This window comes from Pongo pygmaeus, chromosome 20, assembly GCF_028885625.2.
Source record: "Pongo pygmaeus isolate AG05252 chromosome 20, NHGRI_mPonPyg2-v2.0_pri, whole genome shotgun sequence".
NCBI classification, from domain to species: Eukaryota; Metazoa; Chordata; class Mammalia; order Primates; family Hominidae; genus Pongo; species Pongo pygmaeus.
The window spans coordinates 17,847,246-17,866,060 of record NC_072393.2 but is presented as its reverse complement, the minus strand read 5'-3'; the positions used below and the strand labels follow the sequence as shown (position 1 = coordinate 17,866,060).

Genomic DNA, 18,815 nt, shown 5'->3' with positions numbered 1-18,815 from the left:
CATGTTGGCCAGGCTGGTCTCGAACTCCTGACCTCAAGTGATCCCCTGCCTCGGCCTCCCAAAGTGCTGGAGTTACAGGTGTGAGCCACTGCTCCTGGCCTTTTTAAAATTTTTTTGAGATGGAGTTTTGCTCTTGTGGCCCAGGCTGCAGTACAATGGCCCAATCTCGGCTCATTGCAACCTCTGTCTCCCGGGTTCAAGCGATTCTCCTGCCTCAGCCTCCCAAGTAACTGGGACTACAGGCAAGGGCCACCATGCCCGGCTAGTCTTTACATTTTTTGTTTGTTTGTTTGTTTTTGAGACAGAGTCTCACTCTGTCGCCTAGGCTGGAGTGCAGTGGCACGATCTTGGCTCACTGCAACCTCCGCCTCCCTGTTTTAAGTGATTCTCCTGCCTCAGCCTCCCAAGTAGCTGGGACTACAGGCAAGGGCCATCATGCCTGGCTAGTTTTTACATTTTTAGTAGAGATGGTGTTTCACCATGTTGGCCAGCTGGTCTCGAACTCCTGACCTCAAGTGATCCACCCACCTTGGCCCCTCAAAGTGCTACAGGTGTGAGCCACCACGCCTGGCCTGAATTGTATACTTTTAAATGGTTAATTCTATGTTAATGTGATTTTTCACCTCAACACATTTAAAATTTTTTTTTTTTTAAAGAAAGGGATTTGCTCTGTCACCCAGGCTGGAATGCAGTGTTGTGATCATAGCTCACTGCAGCCTCAAACTCCTGGGCTCAAGTGATCCTCCTGACTCAGCATCCACAGTAGCTGGGACTACAGGCATGCACCACTACACCTGGTTAATCTTTGTATTTTTTATTTTTGTAGAGATGGTGTTTTGCTATGTTGCCCAGGCTGGTCTCGAACTCCCAGGCTCAAACAATTCTACCTCAGCCACCCAGTAGCTGGGATTACAGGGGTGTGCCACCATGCTCCCTCCCACACACACAAAAATAAAGCAAGGCTGGCGCAGTGGCTCATGCCTGTAATCCCAGCACTTTGGGAGGCTGCGGTGGGCAGATCACGAAGTCAGGAGTTCAAGACCAGCCTGGCCAACTTGGTGAAACCCTATCTCTACTAAAAATACAAAAATTAGCTGGGCATGGTGACGCAGGCCAGTAATCCCAGCTACTCAGGAGGCTGAGGCATGAGAATTGCTTGAACCGGGACCCAGGAGGTGGAGGCTGCAGTGAGCCGAGATTGTGCCACTGCCCTCCAGTCTGGGCTACAGAGCAAGACTCCGTCCCCCACCAAAACAAAAAAAAAACACACAAAAAACAAAAAATTAGCTGGGCGTGGTGATGGGTGCCTGTAATCACAGCTACTCGGGAGGCTGAGGCAGGAGAATCACTTAAGCCGGGGAGGCGGAGGTTGCAGTGAGCCGAGACCACGCCACTGCTCTCCAGCCTGGCCACAAAGCGAGACTCCATCTCAAAAAATAAATAAATAAAAATAAATAAATAAAAAATTGCACCTTGGGCACCTCAGCAACCTCACCCTAGGCTGGTCCCTGCTTTTCCTCCTGATATCTCGAACTTGAACCTTGGAAATGATAAGGTTCCAACTTGGGAGGCCAGGCTGAAAACCACCCCCCTCGTCTGCACTGCCTGGAAGGGGAGCCGAGTTACTGAGCATCTTCCTATCTCAGCCAGAATCAGGTGAGGCGCAGGGCAAGGCTGGTCCTGGGGCTGCAGCCAAAACCTGCAGACTCCAGGCACCTGATATGGGTTTGGCGTGCAGCTTTCAGAGTGTTCCGGGAGCTGGGCAGACCTGCCTTAAGGAACAGTCATGCAAACTCAGTTTCATTCTTTATAAACAGAGGTGATCTCCCCTACCCGCCAAGCCATAGGCACAAGGCCCCAGTCGAAAAGGGTAGAAATGTCTCCATTAATTCCACGGGCCTCGCAAACACAAGCTCTGTCAGCATTCTGGTATGTTCTAGGGTATGAACAGTATCTGTCAAAGATGTTGTCTTGCGAGAGGATCATCCTTGCGAGAGGCCAGGAGTTCAAGACCAGCCTGGGCAATATAAGTAGACCCCCATCTCTAGGAAACATTAAAAATTAGCCAGGTGTGGTGATGCACACCTGTGGTCCCAGCTACTTGGGAAGCTGAGGCGGGAGGATCAGCAATGATTGAACCAACTGCAATCCAGCCTGGGCAACAGAGCAAGACACCATCTGTTTATAAGAAAAGCAGGCAGGGTGCATTGGCTCACTCCTGTAAGCCCAGCACTTTGGTAGGCCAAGGCAGTCGGATTGCTTGAGGCCAGGAATTCAAGACCAGGCTGGCCAACACGGCAAAACCCCATCTGTACTAAAAATACAAAAATTAGGCCGGCCACGGTGGCTCACGCCTGTAACCCCGGCACTTTGGGAGGCCAAAGTGGGTGGATCATGAGGTCAGGAGTTCAAGACCAGCCTGGCCAACATGGTGAAACCCCATCTCTACTAAAAATGCAAAAATTAGCTGGGCATGGTGGTGGGCATCTGTAGTCCCAGCTACTTGGGAAGCTGAGGCAGGAGAATCGCTTGAACCCCAGAGGCGGAGGTTGCAGTGAGCCGAGATCGTGCCCCTGCACTCCAGTCTGGGCGACAGAATGAGACTCCGTTGCAAAAAAAAAAAAAAATTAGCCACGCATAGCCAGGTGTGACGGCTCATGCCTGTATCCCAGTACTTTGGGAGGCCGAGGCGGGTGGATCACTTGAGGTCAGGAGTTCAAGACCAGCCTGGCCAACATGGTGAATCCTGTCTCTACTAAAAATACAAAATTAGCCAGGTGTGGTGGTGCTTGCCTGTAATCCCAGCTACTTGGGTGGCTGAGGCAGGAGAATCACTTGAACCCAGGAGGCGGAGGTTGCAGTGAGCCGAGATCACACCATTGCACTCCAGCCTGGGCGACAGAGCCAGATGCTGTTTCAAAAAAAAAAAAAAAATTCCATGGGCCTTGCAAACACAAGCTCTGTCAGCATTCTGGTATGTTCTAGAGTGTGGACAGTATCTGTCAAAAATGTTGTCTTGCAAGAGGATCACCTGAGGCCAGGAGTTCAAGACCAGCCTGGGCAACATAGGGAGACTCCATCTCTACAAAAAAATTAAAAATTAGCCAGGCGTGGTGCACACCTGTGGTCCCAGCTACTTGGGAGGCTGAGGCAGGAAGATCAGCAGTGACTGAACTACTGCGATCCAGCCTGGGCAACAGAGCAAGACCCCATCTGTTTAAAAGAAAAGTAGGCAGGGCACAGTGGCTCACTCCTATAATCCCAGCACTTTGGGAGGACAAGGCAATCGGATTGCTTGAGGCTAGGAGTTCAAGACCAGCCTGGCCAACATGGCAAAACCCCATCTCTACTAAAAATACAAAAATTAGCTGGTCATGGCCGGGCGCTGTGGCTCACACCTGTAATCCCAGCACTTTGGGAGGTCAATGTGAGCAGATCGCTTGAGGTCAGCAGTTCCAGACCAGCCTGACCAACATAGTGAAACCTCATCTCTACTAAAAATACAAAAATTAGGCCAGCACGTTGGCTCGTGCCTATAATCCCAGAACTTTGGGAGACCGAGGCGGGTGGATCACTTGAGGCCAGGAGTTCAAGATCAGCATGGCCAACATGGTGAAACCCCGTCTCTAATAAAAATAAAGAAATAAGGACTGGGCACGGTGGCTCACGCATGTAATCCCAACACTTTGGGAGGCCGAGGCGGGCGGATAACCTGAGATCAGGAGTTTGAGACCAGCCTGACCAACATGGTGAAACTCCATCTCTACCAAAAATACAAAAATTAGCCGAGCGCAGTGGTGGGCGCCTGTAATCCCAGCTACTAGGGAGGCTGAGGCAGGAGAATCGCTTGAACCCAGGAGGCAGAGGTTGCAGTGAGCTGAGACTGCACCATTGCACTCCAGCCTGGGCAACAAGAATGAAACTCCATCTCAAAAACAAACAAACAAAAATTTAGCTGCGCGTGGTGGTGGGCACTTGTAGTCCCAGCTACTCGGGAGGCTGAGTCATGAGAATTGCTTGAACCTGGGAGACGGAGGTTGCAGTGGGCCAACATCGCTCCACTGCACTCCAGCCTGGCGACAGAGCGAGACTCCATCTTAAAAAAAAAAAAAAAAAAAAAAAAAAAACCAAAACTACAAAAATTAGCTGGGTGTAGTGGTGCATGCTTGTAATCCCAGCTACTCGGGAGGCTGAGGCAGGAGAATCACTTGAACCCGGGAGGTGGAAGTTGCAGTGAGCCACCGAGACCGCACCACTGCACTCCAGCCTGGGCCACAGAGTGAGACCCGGTCTCAAATAATAATAATAATAATAAAAGAAGAGAAGGATAGGCACAGATCCTGGACTTAGTACTGTGGTTCCCAGAGCCCTCAGCTCCTTCCTCTGTATCCCAAGATGATGTAAGCTCAGCCTAGAAATGTTAGGATTGATGATACCCAAGTCAGAAGCAGTTGGAGTAGGCTCCATCGGGCCCCTCCAACCCTTGCGTGATGCAGTCCCCAGGCCTGCCTGGGCTCAGAGGGCTGGGATTTTGCAGGGTGAGTGGCCCTGTCATCAGTGACAATTGGTCTAGTCGGACCCAAGGCCAGGATGGGTCATCCTCAGGCCCCTGGTCACACACAGACTCCCCAAAATGAGATCTGGGGCTGCTTTTGGGGCAGCTGAGAAGGACGGCAGAGAGGACAAATGGCATTTGCTTTCTGGCTGGATCGGGTTCTGTGGCTGGCGCCAGAGGAGCGTGGGCGAGACCTGGCAGATGATCGGGAGCTAGGAGATGCAGGCAGGTGCCTTAGCACCAGAGACCTAGTTTTTCCAAGGCAGCTGAAGAGTCTGGGGAAAGGGTGTACATTTTGCATCATCCCCGCTCACCTCCCTTTCCAGAAGAACTCACTGTCCCCCATCTCAGATTCCCAGGGCCAGGCCAGGTCTCCGCCCTGACAAAGACTCTCTTCTTGGCCTAACTTGAGTCAGAGTCCTCTGAAATCTCTTCTGCATTGGGCCTTGACCTTGGCTCCCATCCTGTCTTTGATCTGTCTCGCCCAGTTTTAGCAAGAATCCTGCTAAGTCAGTTTCTTGATAGCTGATCGCCCTGGCCTGGCTTCAGCAAGGATCCTATTAAGAGAGTTTAAGGTGACTCCACAAGCCTTTATAATTTTCTATCCACTGACCCCCCTTGCCCTGCTCCGTGGCTATAAATCCCCCCTTGTTGACAACTTCGTGGATTCCGAGTTGAGCTCAATCTTCCATGCAGTAGTCTTGAATAAAGCCTTGTTTACTTTTAACAATCGTCAGAATTATATACGTGTGTGGATTTTTCTTTTTTCTTTTTTCTTTTTTTTTTTTTTGAGAGGGAGTCTCACTCTGTTGCCCAGGCTGGAGTGCAGTGATGTGATCTCGGCTTACTGCAACCTCCGCCTCCCAGGTTCAAGCAATTCTCCTGCCTCAACCTCCCGAGTAGCTGGGACTACAGGCACCCACGACCATGCCCGGCTAATTTTTTTTTTTTTTTTTGTATATGTAGTAGAGATGGGGTTTCACCATGTTGGCCAGGCTGGTCTTGAACGCCTGACCTCGTGATCCGCCCACCTTGGCCTCTCAAAATGCATGGTGGCTCACGCCCGATCATGTGTGTTTTTTTCATAGAGATGGTGTTTCACTGCTGCCCAGGCTGCCCTTAAGCTCCTGAGCTCAACAGATCCTCCCAGCTTGGCCTCCCAAAGCCACTGTTGCACCCAGCCCCCAATTTTTTTTTTTTTTTTGAGACAGGGTCTTGCTCTGTCACCCAGCCAGGAGTGCAGTTACGAAATCATAGCTCACTGCAGCCTTCACCTCCCAGACTCAGGCGATCCTCCCACCTCAGCCTCTCGAGTAGCAGGGACTACAGGCACGTATCACTATGCCCGGCTAATTTTTAATTTGTACAGACAGGGCCTTGCTGTGTTGCCCAAGCTGGTCTCAGACTCCTAGGGGCTCAAGTGATCCTCTCGCCTCAGCCTCCGATAGTGCTGGCATTACAGGCATGAGCCACCATGGCTGGCCAACTTTAATTATTTAAAAGCTTGCATGTTTCTTTAGACAACACCGTCCTCACTGTGAGAAAATGACCCTCCCATTAGGCCGGTTTCTGTACCACTACAACTAACAAAGTCTATTGCCGCTAAGAAATAAGACTTAGCTTTGCTATTTATTTATTCATTTACTTAGAGATAGGGTTTTGCTCTGCACCCAGGCTGTTTACTTTTTTTTTTTTGCACACAGAGTTTCGCTCTTGTTGCCAAGGCTGGAGTGAAATGGTGCGATCTTGGCTCACCATAACCTCTGCCTCCCGGGTTCAAGCGATTCTCCTGCCTCAGCCTCCCGAATAGCTGGGATTACAGGCATGCGCCACCATGCCCCACTAATTTTGCATTTTTAGTAGAGACAGGGGTTTCTCCATGTTGGTCAGGCTGGTCTTGAACTCCCGATCTCAGGTGATCCGTCCGCCTCGGCCTCCCAAAGTGCTGGGATTACAGGTGTGAGACACCGTGCCCTGCCTTACTTATTTATTTATTTAGAGACAGGGTCTCACTCTGTCACACAGGCTGGAGTGCAGTGGCGCAATCATAGCAAACTGCAGCCTCGACCTCCTGGCCTCAAGCGATCTTCGTGCCTCAGCCCCCAAAAGTGCCGGGATTACAGATGTGAGACTCCAAGTATGACAGCCTTAGTTTTTCTTTTTCTTTTTGAGATGGAGTTTCACTCTGGTTGCCAAAGCTGGAGTGCAGTGGTGCAATCTTGGCTCACTGCAACCTTGACCTCCCGGGTTCAAGCAATTCTCCTGCCTCAGCCTCCCAAGCAGCTAGGATTACAGGCATGTGCCACCACACGCAGCTAATTTTTGTATTTTCAGTAGAAACAGGGTTTCACTACGTTGGCCAAGCTGGTCTCGAACTCCTGACCTCAGGTGATCTGCCTGCCTCGGCCTCCCAAAGTGCTGGGATTACAGGTGTGAGCCACCATGCCCAGCCAGCTTTTCTAAACCACAGAGATCTGGTGGATGTTTACAACTGCAGCAGAATGTCGGCCACCACAAGACTACAACAGCCCAGAGGAGAAACAGCAGCACAGCAGCCATCGTACACGTCCATGGGCATGTACTTATGGGAGAAGGAAGGTGTGAGTTTAGGGTGGTGAATTTCTTCTTTTTCTTTTTTTTTTTTTTTTTTGAAATGGAGTTTCACTCTTGTTGCCCAGGCTGGAGTGCAGTGGCACAGTCTCAGCTCACTGCAACCTCCACCCCCCAGGGTTCAAGCGATTCTGCTGCCTCAGCGTCCCAAGTAGCTGGGATTACAGGCACCTGCCACCACGCCTGGCTAATTTTGTATTTTTGGTAGAGATGGGGTTTCACCATGTTGGCCAGGCTGGTCTCGAACTCCTGACCTCAGGTGATCCGCCCGCCTCAGCCTCCCAAAGTGCTGGGATTACAAGCATGAGCCACTGTGCCTGGCCACGTTCTTGTGGTTTTTGTTGGTGATTTTGCTATTGAAATTCCCCCAGACACCGAAATGCTGTCCAGGATTCCTAAGTACCAAAAGGCTGCGATGGCTGGGCTCGGTGGCTCATGCCTGTAATCCCAGCATATTGGGAGCTGAGGCAGGAGGATTGCCCAAGGCCAGGAGTTCAAGACCAGCCTGGGCAATATAGTGAGACCCCCCCCCATCAGTACAAAAAAAAATTTTTAATTAGCCCAGTGTAGCCTGTAGTCCCAGCTACTCAGGAGGCTGAGATTGGAGGATCACCTGAGCCGGGGAGGTCAAGGCTGCAGTGAGCTATGATCACGCCAAAAATAAAATACTTAAAAAAAAAAAAAGTCTGTGATGCACCTCATGGAGAAAATCCGTTATAGAGAAGCTTTATGCAGACATGAGTTTCGGTGCTGTTGGCTGTGAGTTCAATGTAAATGAATCCACCGTAGATATTAAATAAGGTGTTTTTAAACAAATGTACATAAAACAAGGTTGTATGAATTGGTGGATGAAAATGGTGTGGCCTGGGCCGGGCTCAGTGGTTCACGCCTGTAATCCTAGCACTTTGGGAGGCTGAGGCGGGGGATCACTTGAGGTCAGGAGTTTGAGACCAGCCTGGCCAACAAGGTGAAACGCCGTCTCTACTAAAAATACAAAATATAAATTAGCTGGTTATGGTGGCCCGAGCCTGTAGTCCCAGCTACTCGGCAGCAAGGGGTGCAGGCTGAGGCAGGAGAATCACTTGAATCTGGGAGGCAGAGGCTGCAGTCAGCCAAGATCATGCCACTGCACCCAGCCTGGGCGACAACGTGAGATGCTGTCTCAAAAAAAAAAAAAAAAAAAAAAAAAAGGCCCAGGTGCAGTGGCTCACACCTGTAATCCCAGTACTTTGGGAGGCCGAGGAGAGTGGATCACAAGGTCAGGAGATTGAGACCATCCTGGCTAGCACGGTGAAACTCTGTCTCTACTAAAAATACAAAAAAGTAGCTGGGCGTGGTGGCGGGCGCCTGTAGTCCCAGCTACTCAGGAGGCTGAGGCCAGAGAACGGCGTGAACCCGGGAGGCGGAGCTTGCAATGAGCCGAGATCGGCCACTGCACTCCAGCCTGGGCAACAGAGCAAGACTCCGTCTCAAAAAAAAAAGAAAGAAAAGAAAAGAAAAAAGACAGCAATTGCTGGGTTTCAGTCCCAGTTGTGGCCTTAGCATCTCCATCTCAATTTCTCTATCTGGAAAATGGCAACAAAACCTGGGCTTCCCAGTCGGTTGTAGGGAGACTGAATGAGGTAATAATGGTGCATCGCGTGTTGGGGATGTGGCCACTGCAATAGAAACGGTACTTGTTTTATTATTATGCCCAATGATGGAGGGCCGGGACAAGGTCTTCTCTATGATCTAGAATCCAGACTCACTCACTCCCTGAGCCTGTTTCCCACTCTGTAGAATGGAAGACCCAAGCTGGGCGCGATGGTTCACGCCTACAATCCCAGCACTTTGGGAGGCCGAGGCAGGCGGATCACCTGAGATCAGGAGTTCAAGACCAGCCTGGCCAACACAGTGAAACCCCCTCTATAGAAAATACAAAAAATTAGCCGGGCGTGGTGGCGGACGCCTGTAATCCCAACCACTCGGGAGGCTGAGGCAGGAGAATCGCTTGAACCCCAGAGGTGGAGGTTGCAGTGAGCCGAGATCGTGCCACTGTACCCCAGCCTGGGCCACAGACGAAGACCCTGTCTCAGAAAAAAACAAACAACAACAACAAAAACAAAAAACAAAAAAAACCGGAGACCCAGCAGCACCGCCTCCCCACCATGATTTCACCCACTTGCCCGGAGCAAGAGTGGCCGAGTCTCAGTTCCACGTGCCTAGTGTGGACAGGTGGCAGGATCAGGACTCCAGAGGGCGAGAACCAGGTAGTGTTTATTGCCAGGAGGACACCCGCACAGCCTCCGGACCCCAGAGGGTTTTGACACGAATGGCTTAAAGGCACTGGCTTCTGTCCAGCTCCAGCCCTGCCCGGCAGGGCGTGGGGACGGAGACCCCATCACCACACAGCCTCAACCCGCCCCCTCCTCCAGGGCTGCAGCTCCGCCCAATGGCTGAAGATAGCAAATGCCTTGCAGGGCAGAGGTTCCCAGGATGCAGTGAGGCGGGGTGGCCCCAGGCTGGCGGGGAGGTGGCGTAAGGGGGCTTTTTCCGCCGACGGGTGAGGGACTATGAGACGCTGGGGGGCAGGCGGGCAGCCGCGGTCTTCTCCACCACGAAGCCGTAGTTATACTGGGGGACGGGGAGAGCGAGAGTGAGCAGGTGCCAGAGTAAAGAGAGGGCCAAAGCGGGGGTGACTGAGGAATGGCAGAGGGGGTACTTGAGTGGTCTTCTGCCCTGGAGAGATGGGGTGTGTCTGGGGGAAAGTGGGGATGGGGAAAACTGGGACATCCTGGGGCAGATGAGGGGCGCCCCAGCCCCTCAGTCACCTCCTCCCTAGCCCTGCACCCACCTCCTCCTCAATGTCCGCCAGAGACTTGATGGTCAGGTCCCCAAATGCAGAGAAGGCCTGGCGGGCAGAGGTGGGTCAGCCTTGGGCCCGATCTCAACCTGAAACCCCCTTTCCCTCGTCTTCAAGGAGTCCTGCCCCCCCCGACCCCCACACTCCCCCAGTATTCCCTCGGACATCCCTCCCCCTTATTTTTTTTGTTTGTTTTGTTTTGTTTTTAGAGACAAAGTCTCTAAAGCCGTGCCTGGCTAATTTTTGTATTTTCAATAGAGACGGGGTTTCACCATGTTGGCCAGGCTGGTCTCGATCTCCTGGCCTCGAGTGATCCAGCTGCCTTGGTCTCCCAAAGTGCTGGGATCACAGGCGTGAGCCACCATGCCCGGCATCCCTCCCCCTTCTTGTCACAGCCTCTAGCTACTGGTGTCCAGCTGCTTTCTCTGGATGGATCCCTCCCCATTCTGAGACTGAAGACCTTCCAGCTGCCACCTGGAGGTGACACACTCCAGCCCCAACCCAGGATGTGGCCCTCTGTGCTGGGGCACTGGATACAGGGATGTCCTGGAACCCAGAATGGTGATGGCAGGTGCAGACCCAGGCTCCCTGAGACCCCGACTCACCAGGGGGCTACAGCTCTTGCCCTCAAATCGTGGGTGGAGTGTGAAGGGAACCCCATCCATGGCTGAAAAACACATGCGAGGGGAGGAGGTGAGGTGTAGGAACTGCCCACTCCATCCACAGAGGCCCAATCCGCACAGCCTGGCTCCTTCAGTCTTTACAGAATCCAGAGTTGGGAGAGGGAGGTAGGAAGATCCTTCCTGGTCGTGTAATCTCAAGACAGTCACACCCTCCACCTCCATGCCTCAGTTTCCCCACTCTGTGCTCACCTGAGATGCCATAGAGGCTGGAGGCCTCGTAGATGGAGTCATTCCTCCGCAGAGTGGATGCCCGAGAGCCCAGCCTTGACGGTGTCCGCTCCAGGAGGCCGCCCTTACTGGAGGTGGGATAACTCAGGTTAAGTCTCATCCTCCCACAATGGCCACCCCCACTCCAGTGCCTGAGGGCTCACCTTGGCCACCCCCACTCCGGTGCCTGCGGACTCACCTTGGCTGGCTGGCTGCATCCAGAGAGAGGCCCTGCATGTCCCGGCTGAGACCTCGGGGCTTGGGCACTGGCCTCGGGGCCTTGGCCTTCTTGCACCAGATAGCAAAGCCGCCCATGTCCCTGGACCGGGAGGGAAGGTGGGAGGGATGCTGGCCCGGTGTGGGGCTAGGGTTGAGGATAGCCCCTGGAGAAGGCAGGGGACCCGGGCATCCAGGTGACCTCTGCCTTTTGGGGGATTTTTTTTTTTTTTTTTTTTGAGACGGAGTTTCGCTCATGTTGCCCAGGCTGGAGTGCAATGGCGCGATCTAGACTCACTGCAATCTCCACCTCCCAGGTTCAAGCGATTCTCCTGCCTCAGCCTCTGGATTAGCTGGGATTACAGACAACGACGCCCAGCTGATTTTTTTTTTTTTTTTTTTTTTTTTTTCAGTAGAAACAGAGTTTCACCATCTTGGCCAGGCTCATCTCGAACTCTTGACCTCAGGTGATCTGCCCGCCTTGGCCTCCCAAAGTGCTGGGATTACAGGCATGAGCCACCATGCCTGGCCTTTTGGGGGATTTTTGTTTCAGCATCTTGACCCACACCCCAAGCACCACACCAAACTAATACTGCTGGGTTCAAATCACCGCTCTGTCTACTTTATTTTTATTTATTTTATTTTATTTTTGAGATGGAGTCTCGCTCTGTGGCCCCCAGACTGGCGTGCAGTGGCGCGATCTCAACTCACTGCAACCTCCACCTCCCAGGTTCAAGCAATTTTCCTGCCTCAGCCTCCCAAGTAGCTGGGACTACAGGCATGTGCCACCATAACCGGCTAATTTTTTGTATTTTCAGTAGAGATGGGGTTTCAACATGTTAGCCAGGATGGTCTCGATCTCCTGACCTTGTGATCCACCCGCCTCAGCCTCCCAAAGTGCTGAGATTACAGGCGTGAGCCACCGCGCCCAGTCCTGTTCTGTCTACTTTAGACACCAAGTCACTGACCCCTAATGACAGTCCTACAAGATGGTATATATGTCCCGGTTTTAACATGCAGAATCTGAGGCTCAGAAGGTAGAAGAAGGAACAGGAGACCTCAGGGGTGTCCTTGGGGGTCAGATTGGTGAGATCATGAGTTGGGAGGGCAGGGAAGGTGGCTAGACACTGCGGGGTGGCCCTACCCTATTCGAAGGTATCCAGGCACTGTCTTGGTCTTCCCACTCAGCCGGACATCAAACACAGCCGTGTCCGCGGCTCCCAGGGGCAACAGCTTCACACACATGCGTTTCTTCTTGGACACAGAGGCCTCTGGGAGTGGGGGGGGCAGGGGAGTGAGAGAGGGAAGCCAAGTAGGGGTGGGAAGGCCCAAAGATGACTCTAGGATGAGGCTCACCAGTGTGCTGTTTAAGGCAGGCACATGGACAGCACTGGGGATGGGGGTGGGAGGAGTGGTTAAATCATGAATGGTATAGATGAAGGAGGGGATTCCACGCAGCCTTTAGGAGTTGCTGGAGTACGCTGATCTTCGGTGATATGAAGCTGCATTCATGGGGTGGCTAGCTGTGGAATCGGACAGAGCTGGGTGCCCATCCTGGCTCTCAAAACTTACTTTCCATGAGCCCTCTAATCCTATAGAGGTTGGACAACTAGCATCCATGAGCCAAATCTGGCTCAAGGTCTGTTTTCTTTTCTTTTCTTTTTTTTTTTTTTTTTTGAGACAGAGTCTCACTCTGTCGCCCAGGCTGGAGTGCAATGGCGCAATCTCAGCTCACTGCAACCTCCGCCTCCCAGGTTCAAACAATTCCCTTGCCTCAGCCTCCTGAGTAGCTGGGACTACAGGTGCCCGCCACCATGCACAGCTAATTTTGTATTTTTAGTAGAGACGGGGTTTCACCATGTTGGCCAGGCTGGTCTGGAACTCCTGACCTCAGGTGATCTGCCCGCCTCAGCCTCCCAAAGTGCTGGGATTACAGGTGTGAACCACCACACCCAGCCTAAGGCCTGGTTTCATACAGCTCATGTGTTAAAAGTGATTTTTACATTTTTAAGGAATTGTAAAAAAATTGAATATGCAAAACACGTCATCTTCCCTGTAAAGCCTAAAATATTTACTATCAGGCCCTTTATATAAAAGTTTGCCAACTCTAAGAAAAAATAAAGAAAAAAAAAGTTTGGCCGGGTGCGGTGGCTCACGCCTGTAATCCCAGCACTTTGGGAGGCCCAGGCAGATGGATCACCTGAGGTCAGGAGTTCAAAACCAGACTGACCAACATGGAGAAACCCCGTCTCTACTAAAAATACAAAATTAGCCGGGCGTGGTGGCGCATGCCTGTCATCCCAGCTACTCTGGAGGATGAGGCAGGAGAATCGCTTGAACCCGGGAGTCGGAGGTTGCGGTGAGCCGAGATCGCACCATTGCACTCCAGCCTGGGCAACAAGAGCAAAACTCCGTCTCAAGAAAAAAAAAAAAAATAAAGCTTTGCCAACTCTAGTATGAATGAATATAGCCTGAGTCAAATAAAAACGACAAGAAAGGGTGGGAAAGTTCAAGTGGGGCTGGGAGGGCTGCACTACGGTTGTGGGCCCAGAAGAGGAGAGGGGTAGGGAAGGGTGAAGGTGACATCTGAGGGAGAACGAAGAATGAGCTACAAAAAGGAGAGAAAAAGTGCCCCAGGCAGAGGAAGCGGCGTGTGCAGCCTGGAAATGAAAAAGAGAACTGCGCAGTGGTTTTGCTTGGCTATGGTGTAAAAAGACACAAGTAGCACAACAGTAGTGAAACAGGTGGCGTGGACTGAACTCTTAATTCGACGATGGAGGCTGTGCCAATCACATCACACATTTTGAATCAGGACAGGGGATGTCGGTCCACCCTAGGGCAGGGCTCTGAGTCCTCAGCCAACCCTGTCATCACCCCGGGTGCCAGGGGGCAGCCGAGGCTCAGATACCGCGCGCCCGTCGTCCCTCCTCCCCCGCTGCTCCCTGCAAGGGACCCGGACAACTCTCGCCTCCGAAGCAGGGCTTACTGGAATCCATGGGGTCGCAGACCGGGGAGAAGCCCAGCGGCAGGGCGCTCTTGTCCACCACGATCTGGATATCGGCCACCACGTTCTCCTGCGGGTTCTGGGGGTGGAAGGGGGACACGGCGAGGGTGGCCTAGCAGCAGGGACAGCGCACCTGGCATAGGGCACCGTGAATGGACAGGGGAGGTGGACAGACCCTGGTGGTTCCGAAGGTGGGCACCCCTTACCTCTAGGCTGCCCAGAGAACTAAGGCACAGGAAGTAGCCAGATTTCTGCGCGAAGCTCTTGCCAAAGCTGGCGGGTGCCCCCTCGACGGTGCAGGAGATCTACCGGGAGGACGCGGGTCAGCGCCGGACTCCCACCCCACTGCGGCTGCCTCCCCCATTCGACCCCCGCCCCTCGACGCCGCTCACCGCGCTGAAACCCCGCGGCGGGGGTGCAGAGGCCGACGACCAGGCCAGGCCAGCCAGCGGCACGGAGTCTGTCCCGGGTACGGGATCCATCCTGCGAGCCGAGCGCCGAAGGCGGGGTCGCGGGGCACAGCCTCGAACCTCGGTGCAGCCTCCCGACGGCAGCGCTCGCGATCGAACTACAACTCCCAGAAGGCCATGCGGGGCGGAGATTGCCCGGAAGCGCAGTATACGCGTGCCCGAGGAGCTGCTGGCCAATGGCATGGGGAGGCGGAGCCACGGCACCACGCATCGCCAGGGTTGCGCGCGTGAGCGACGATGGCGGAAAAAAGGGCTTGCCGGCTTTCCACGCCCAGCAACTTCCGCCGGAAATGCTACGCCACAGGACCAAGAGACTCGTTCTCTGCAAATCTGCACTACGTTCCCCAGAATTCCTTGCGGCCTCAACAGCTAGTCTAGAGAAAAGCTCGGTGCTTAACGGAAAAGTTGGGAGATTTGTGGCCGCGCGCAGTCGCTCACGCCTGTAATCCCAGCACTTTGGGAGGCGGAGGCGGGCGGATCATGAAGTCAAGAGATCGAGACCATCCTGGCCAACGTGGTGAAACCCCTTCTCTACTAAAAATGCATTGTGAAGAATCTGCAATTCTAGTTCTGGGAAATCATCCCAAAGGAAATCATCTGTGGGATACGCAGCTATTGATTTAAAGAGCGAGTACTATGGACCATCATGAGCCTTGAAATCTTGGGTATAACTTGAAGACTTGTTCACAGGAACAATGCTTTTAAAAAGCGAGGTATAAAAGAATTTATTGCCTGTAGTCCCAGCTACTGAGGATGCCACCAGCAAACCGAGTTACCTCCCCACTTTGTGTAGATGGCAAAGAAGGAACATCCAATCGGAAAAGGCAATCGGGTTTTATTCACTGGCCAGGAATGGAGAAGGAGAGGCTCTCACTTTAACTGCCCCTTCTCCCTCAACAGTAAAAAGCATAACGTTTTATTGTTTCTTCCCCTGGGTACAGGAAAAGAGAGGAATGCTAGCATGTGCAGAGTGGGACTCCAGACACGCAGGCTCAATTCATGAGCCTCAATTCATGGGTTGTCTTCATACAACCCATCTACACAAAATGGAGATTTTCTTTTAAGAGAAGGAATTCTAGCATTATAATTATATATTGATGATCTAAAGTCGACTAGAGGTCGTCTGTTCCAGTTTGTGCTGATTTAGGGATCTTATCTTCCTCTGGTATCTGGTCAGGGGTCAAGAAGCTCTGGTGACATCCCTGGCTGTCTGCAATCTTTAAGCAGCTGTGCCCTTTTTTTTTTTTTTTTGGACTAAAAAAACAATAAGAAAAAGAACTTTCCCAGTTATTTTATCAGGGCTGTCATGGTAACAGGGTAACAGGAGGCTGAGGTGGGAGGATCGCTTGAGTTCAGGAGTTTGAATCTAGCCTGGACAACATAAGGAGACCCCTGTGTTTAAAATGAAAGAAAGGGAAAAAAAGTATTTACTATAATAATATGCTTTTAGGCCTGGCGCGGTGGTTCACACCTGTAATCCCAGCACTTTGGGAGGCCGAGGCGGGCGGATCATCTGAGGTCAGGAGTTTGAGACCAGCCTGACTAACATGGTGAAACCCCGTTTCTACTAAAAATATAAAAAATTATCCAGGCGTGGTGGTGCGCATCTGGAATCCCAGCTACTCGGGAAGCTGAGGCAGGAGGATCACTGGAACCCGGGAGGTGGAGGTTGCAATGAGCTGAGATCGCGCCATTGCACTCCAGCTTAGGCAACAAGAGAGAAACTCGTCTCAATAATAATAATAATAATATGCTTTTTTACACCTATTGGGGGAAAAGTTTAGAAAAATAGGGAAGAAGTGTCCTGCGCTGCCCAGACTAGCAAACAATACAGTCAGGATGGCTAATGGTGACCCCAAGAAACCAAAGGGCAAAATGTCTGTTTATTGTTTCTTTGTGTAGATGTACAGAGAAGACCATAAAAAGAAAAACCGGCCTGCCACAGTGACTCACGCCGGTAATCCCAGCACTTTGGGAGGCCAAGGCAGGCGGATCACGAGGTCAAGAGATCAAGACCATCCTGGCCAACATGGTGAAACCCCGTCTCTACTAAAAATACAAAAATTACCTGGGCATGGTGGCAGGCGCCTGTATTCCCAGCTACTCGGGAGCCTGAGGCAGGAGAATCTCTTGAACCTGGGAGGAGGAAGTTGCAGTGAGCCGAGATTGCGCCACCGCACTCCAGCCCGGGCGACAGAGCGAAACTCCATCTCAAAAAAAAAAAGGAAGAAGAAGAAGAAGAAAAATCCAGAGGTCCCTGTCAATTTTGCAGAATTTTCCAAGAAATATTCTGAGAGTTGGAAGACAGTGTCAGTGAAAGAGAAGTCCAAATTTGATGAAATGGCAAAGGCGGATAAAGTACACTAGGATCGGGAAATGAAGGATTATAGACCAGCTAAAGAGGAAGGAAGAAGAAAGAGCCTAATGTCCCCAAAAGGCCACCGTCTGGACTCTTTTATTTTTTATTTTATTTTATTTATTTATTTTTTAAAATTTATTTATTTATTTATTTATTTATTTTTCTTTTTGAGACGGAGTCTCGCTCTGTTGCCCAGGCTGGAGTGCAGTGGCGCAATCTCGGCTTACTGCAAGCTCTGCCTCCCAGGTTCAAGCGATTCTCCTGCCTCAGCCTCCAGATTAACTGGGACCACAGGCGCGTGCCACCACGTCTGGCTAATTTTTGTATTTTTAGTAGAGATGGGGTTTCACCATGTTGGCCAAGCTGGCCTCAAACTCCTGACCTCAGGTGATCCACTTGCCTTGGCTTCCCAAAGTGCTGGGATTACAAGCATGAGCCATCACACCCAGCCAACTGTCTGGATTCTTCATGTTCTGTTCAGAATTCCACCCCAAGATCAAATCCGCAAACCCTGGCATCTCTATTGGAGATGCGGCAAAAAAAAAAAAAAAAAAAAAAAAAGCTGGGTGAGATGTGGAATAGCTGAAGTGACAGTGAAAAGCAGGCTGACGTCACTAAGGCGGCAAAGCTGAAGAAGAAATATGAGAAAGAGGTTGCTGACTGTAAGTTGAAAGGAAAGTTTGATGGTGCAAAGGGTCCTGCTACAGTTGCCTGGAGAAAAGTGGAAGAGGAAGATGAAGAAAGAAGAGGAGGAAGACAATGGAAGAGAAAAACTGTTTCTATGCCAGGAGTGATGGCTCACTCCTGTAATCCCAGCACTTTGGGAGGCCAAGGCGGGTGGAGGTCAGGAGTTTGAAACCAGCCTGGCCAACATGGTGAAACCCCATCTCTACTAAAAATACAAAACATTAGCAGGGGGTGGTGGTGCACACCTGTCGTCTCAGCTACTCCGGACACTGAGGCAGGAGAATTGCTTGAACCCAGGAGGGGGAGGTTGCAGTGAGCCGAGATCACGCCACTGCACTCCAGCCTGGGTGACAGAGCGAGACTCCGTCTGAAGGGAAAAAAAAAAAAAAAAAAAGGTGGTTGAGACCAGGGCAGTGTCATCCCAGCACTTTGGGAGGCCAAGGTGGACGGATCACTTGAGGTCAGGAGTTGGAGACTAGCCTGGCCAACATGGTGAAACCCCGTCTCTACTAAAAATACAAAACAATTAGCCAGGCTTGGTGGCAGGCGCCTGTAATCCCAGCTACTCCCAAGGCTGAGAGAGGAGAATTGCTTGAGCCCCAGAAGTGGAGGTTTCAGTGAGCAGAAATGGTGCTTCTGCACTCCAGCCTGGGTGACAGAATGAGACTCTGTCTCAAGAGAAAAAAAAAGCAGGCTGGGCACGGTGGCTCAAGCCTGTAATCCCAGCACTTTGGGAGGCTGAGGTGGGTGGATCACAAGGTCAGGAGTTCGAGACCAGCCTGACCAACATGGTGAAATCCTGTCTCTACTAAAAATACAAAAATTAGCCAGGCGTGGTGGCATGCGCCTGTAATCCCAGCTACTCAGGAGGTTGAGGCAGGAGAATCGCTTGAACCCAGAGACAGAGATTGCAGTGAGACCAGATCACACCACTGCACTCCGGCCTGGGCGACAGAGCAAGACTCCGTCTCAAAAAAATAAGTGGTTGAGTTTTTGGCAAGGCCTATTATTTAAACCATAGCCTAAATATCTTCCATAGTTAGCTTGACCCAGTAGCCCAGGAATCATTAAGAGAAAAGTAAGGTGGGGTTTGGATTAGTTTAGTTTACTGTTCTAATGTTCTCACTGATATAACTTTTGCAATGGTGATTTCATCAGTTGGGTGCAGGAAGATTGTGAGGG

At 51.7% G+C, this 18,815-nt stretch overlaps 1 protein-coding gene and 1 pseudogene across 1 annotated transcript; one reads left to right on the top strand and one right to left on the bottom strand.

Moving 5' to 3' along the window:
- Positions 1–9,403: 9,403 nt before the first annotated feature.
- MVB12A (multivesicular body subunit 12A) lies at positions 9,404–14,832 on the bottom strand. Its single transcript, XM_054465961.2, has 9 exons — positions 14,510–14,832; positions 14,324–14,422; positions 14,100–14,196; positions 12,258–12,384; positions 11,097–11,216; positions 10,880–10,986; positions 10,613–10,674; positions 9,999–10,055; positions 9,404–9,778 (listed from the first exon to the last, which is right to left on the bottom strand). The coding sequence occupies exons 1-9, from the start codon at positions 14,768–14,770 to the stop codon at positions 9,716–9,718; spliced, it is 993 nt and encodes a 330-aa protein (XP_054321936.2). The 5' UTR covers positions 14,771–14,832; the 3' UTR covers positions 9,404–9,715.
- Positions 14,833–16,426: 1,594 nt separating this feature from the next.
- LOC129021033 (high mobility group protein B3-like) lies at positions 16,427–17,803 on the top strand (annotated as a pseudogene).
- Positions 17,804–18,815: the final 1,012 nt, after the last annotated feature.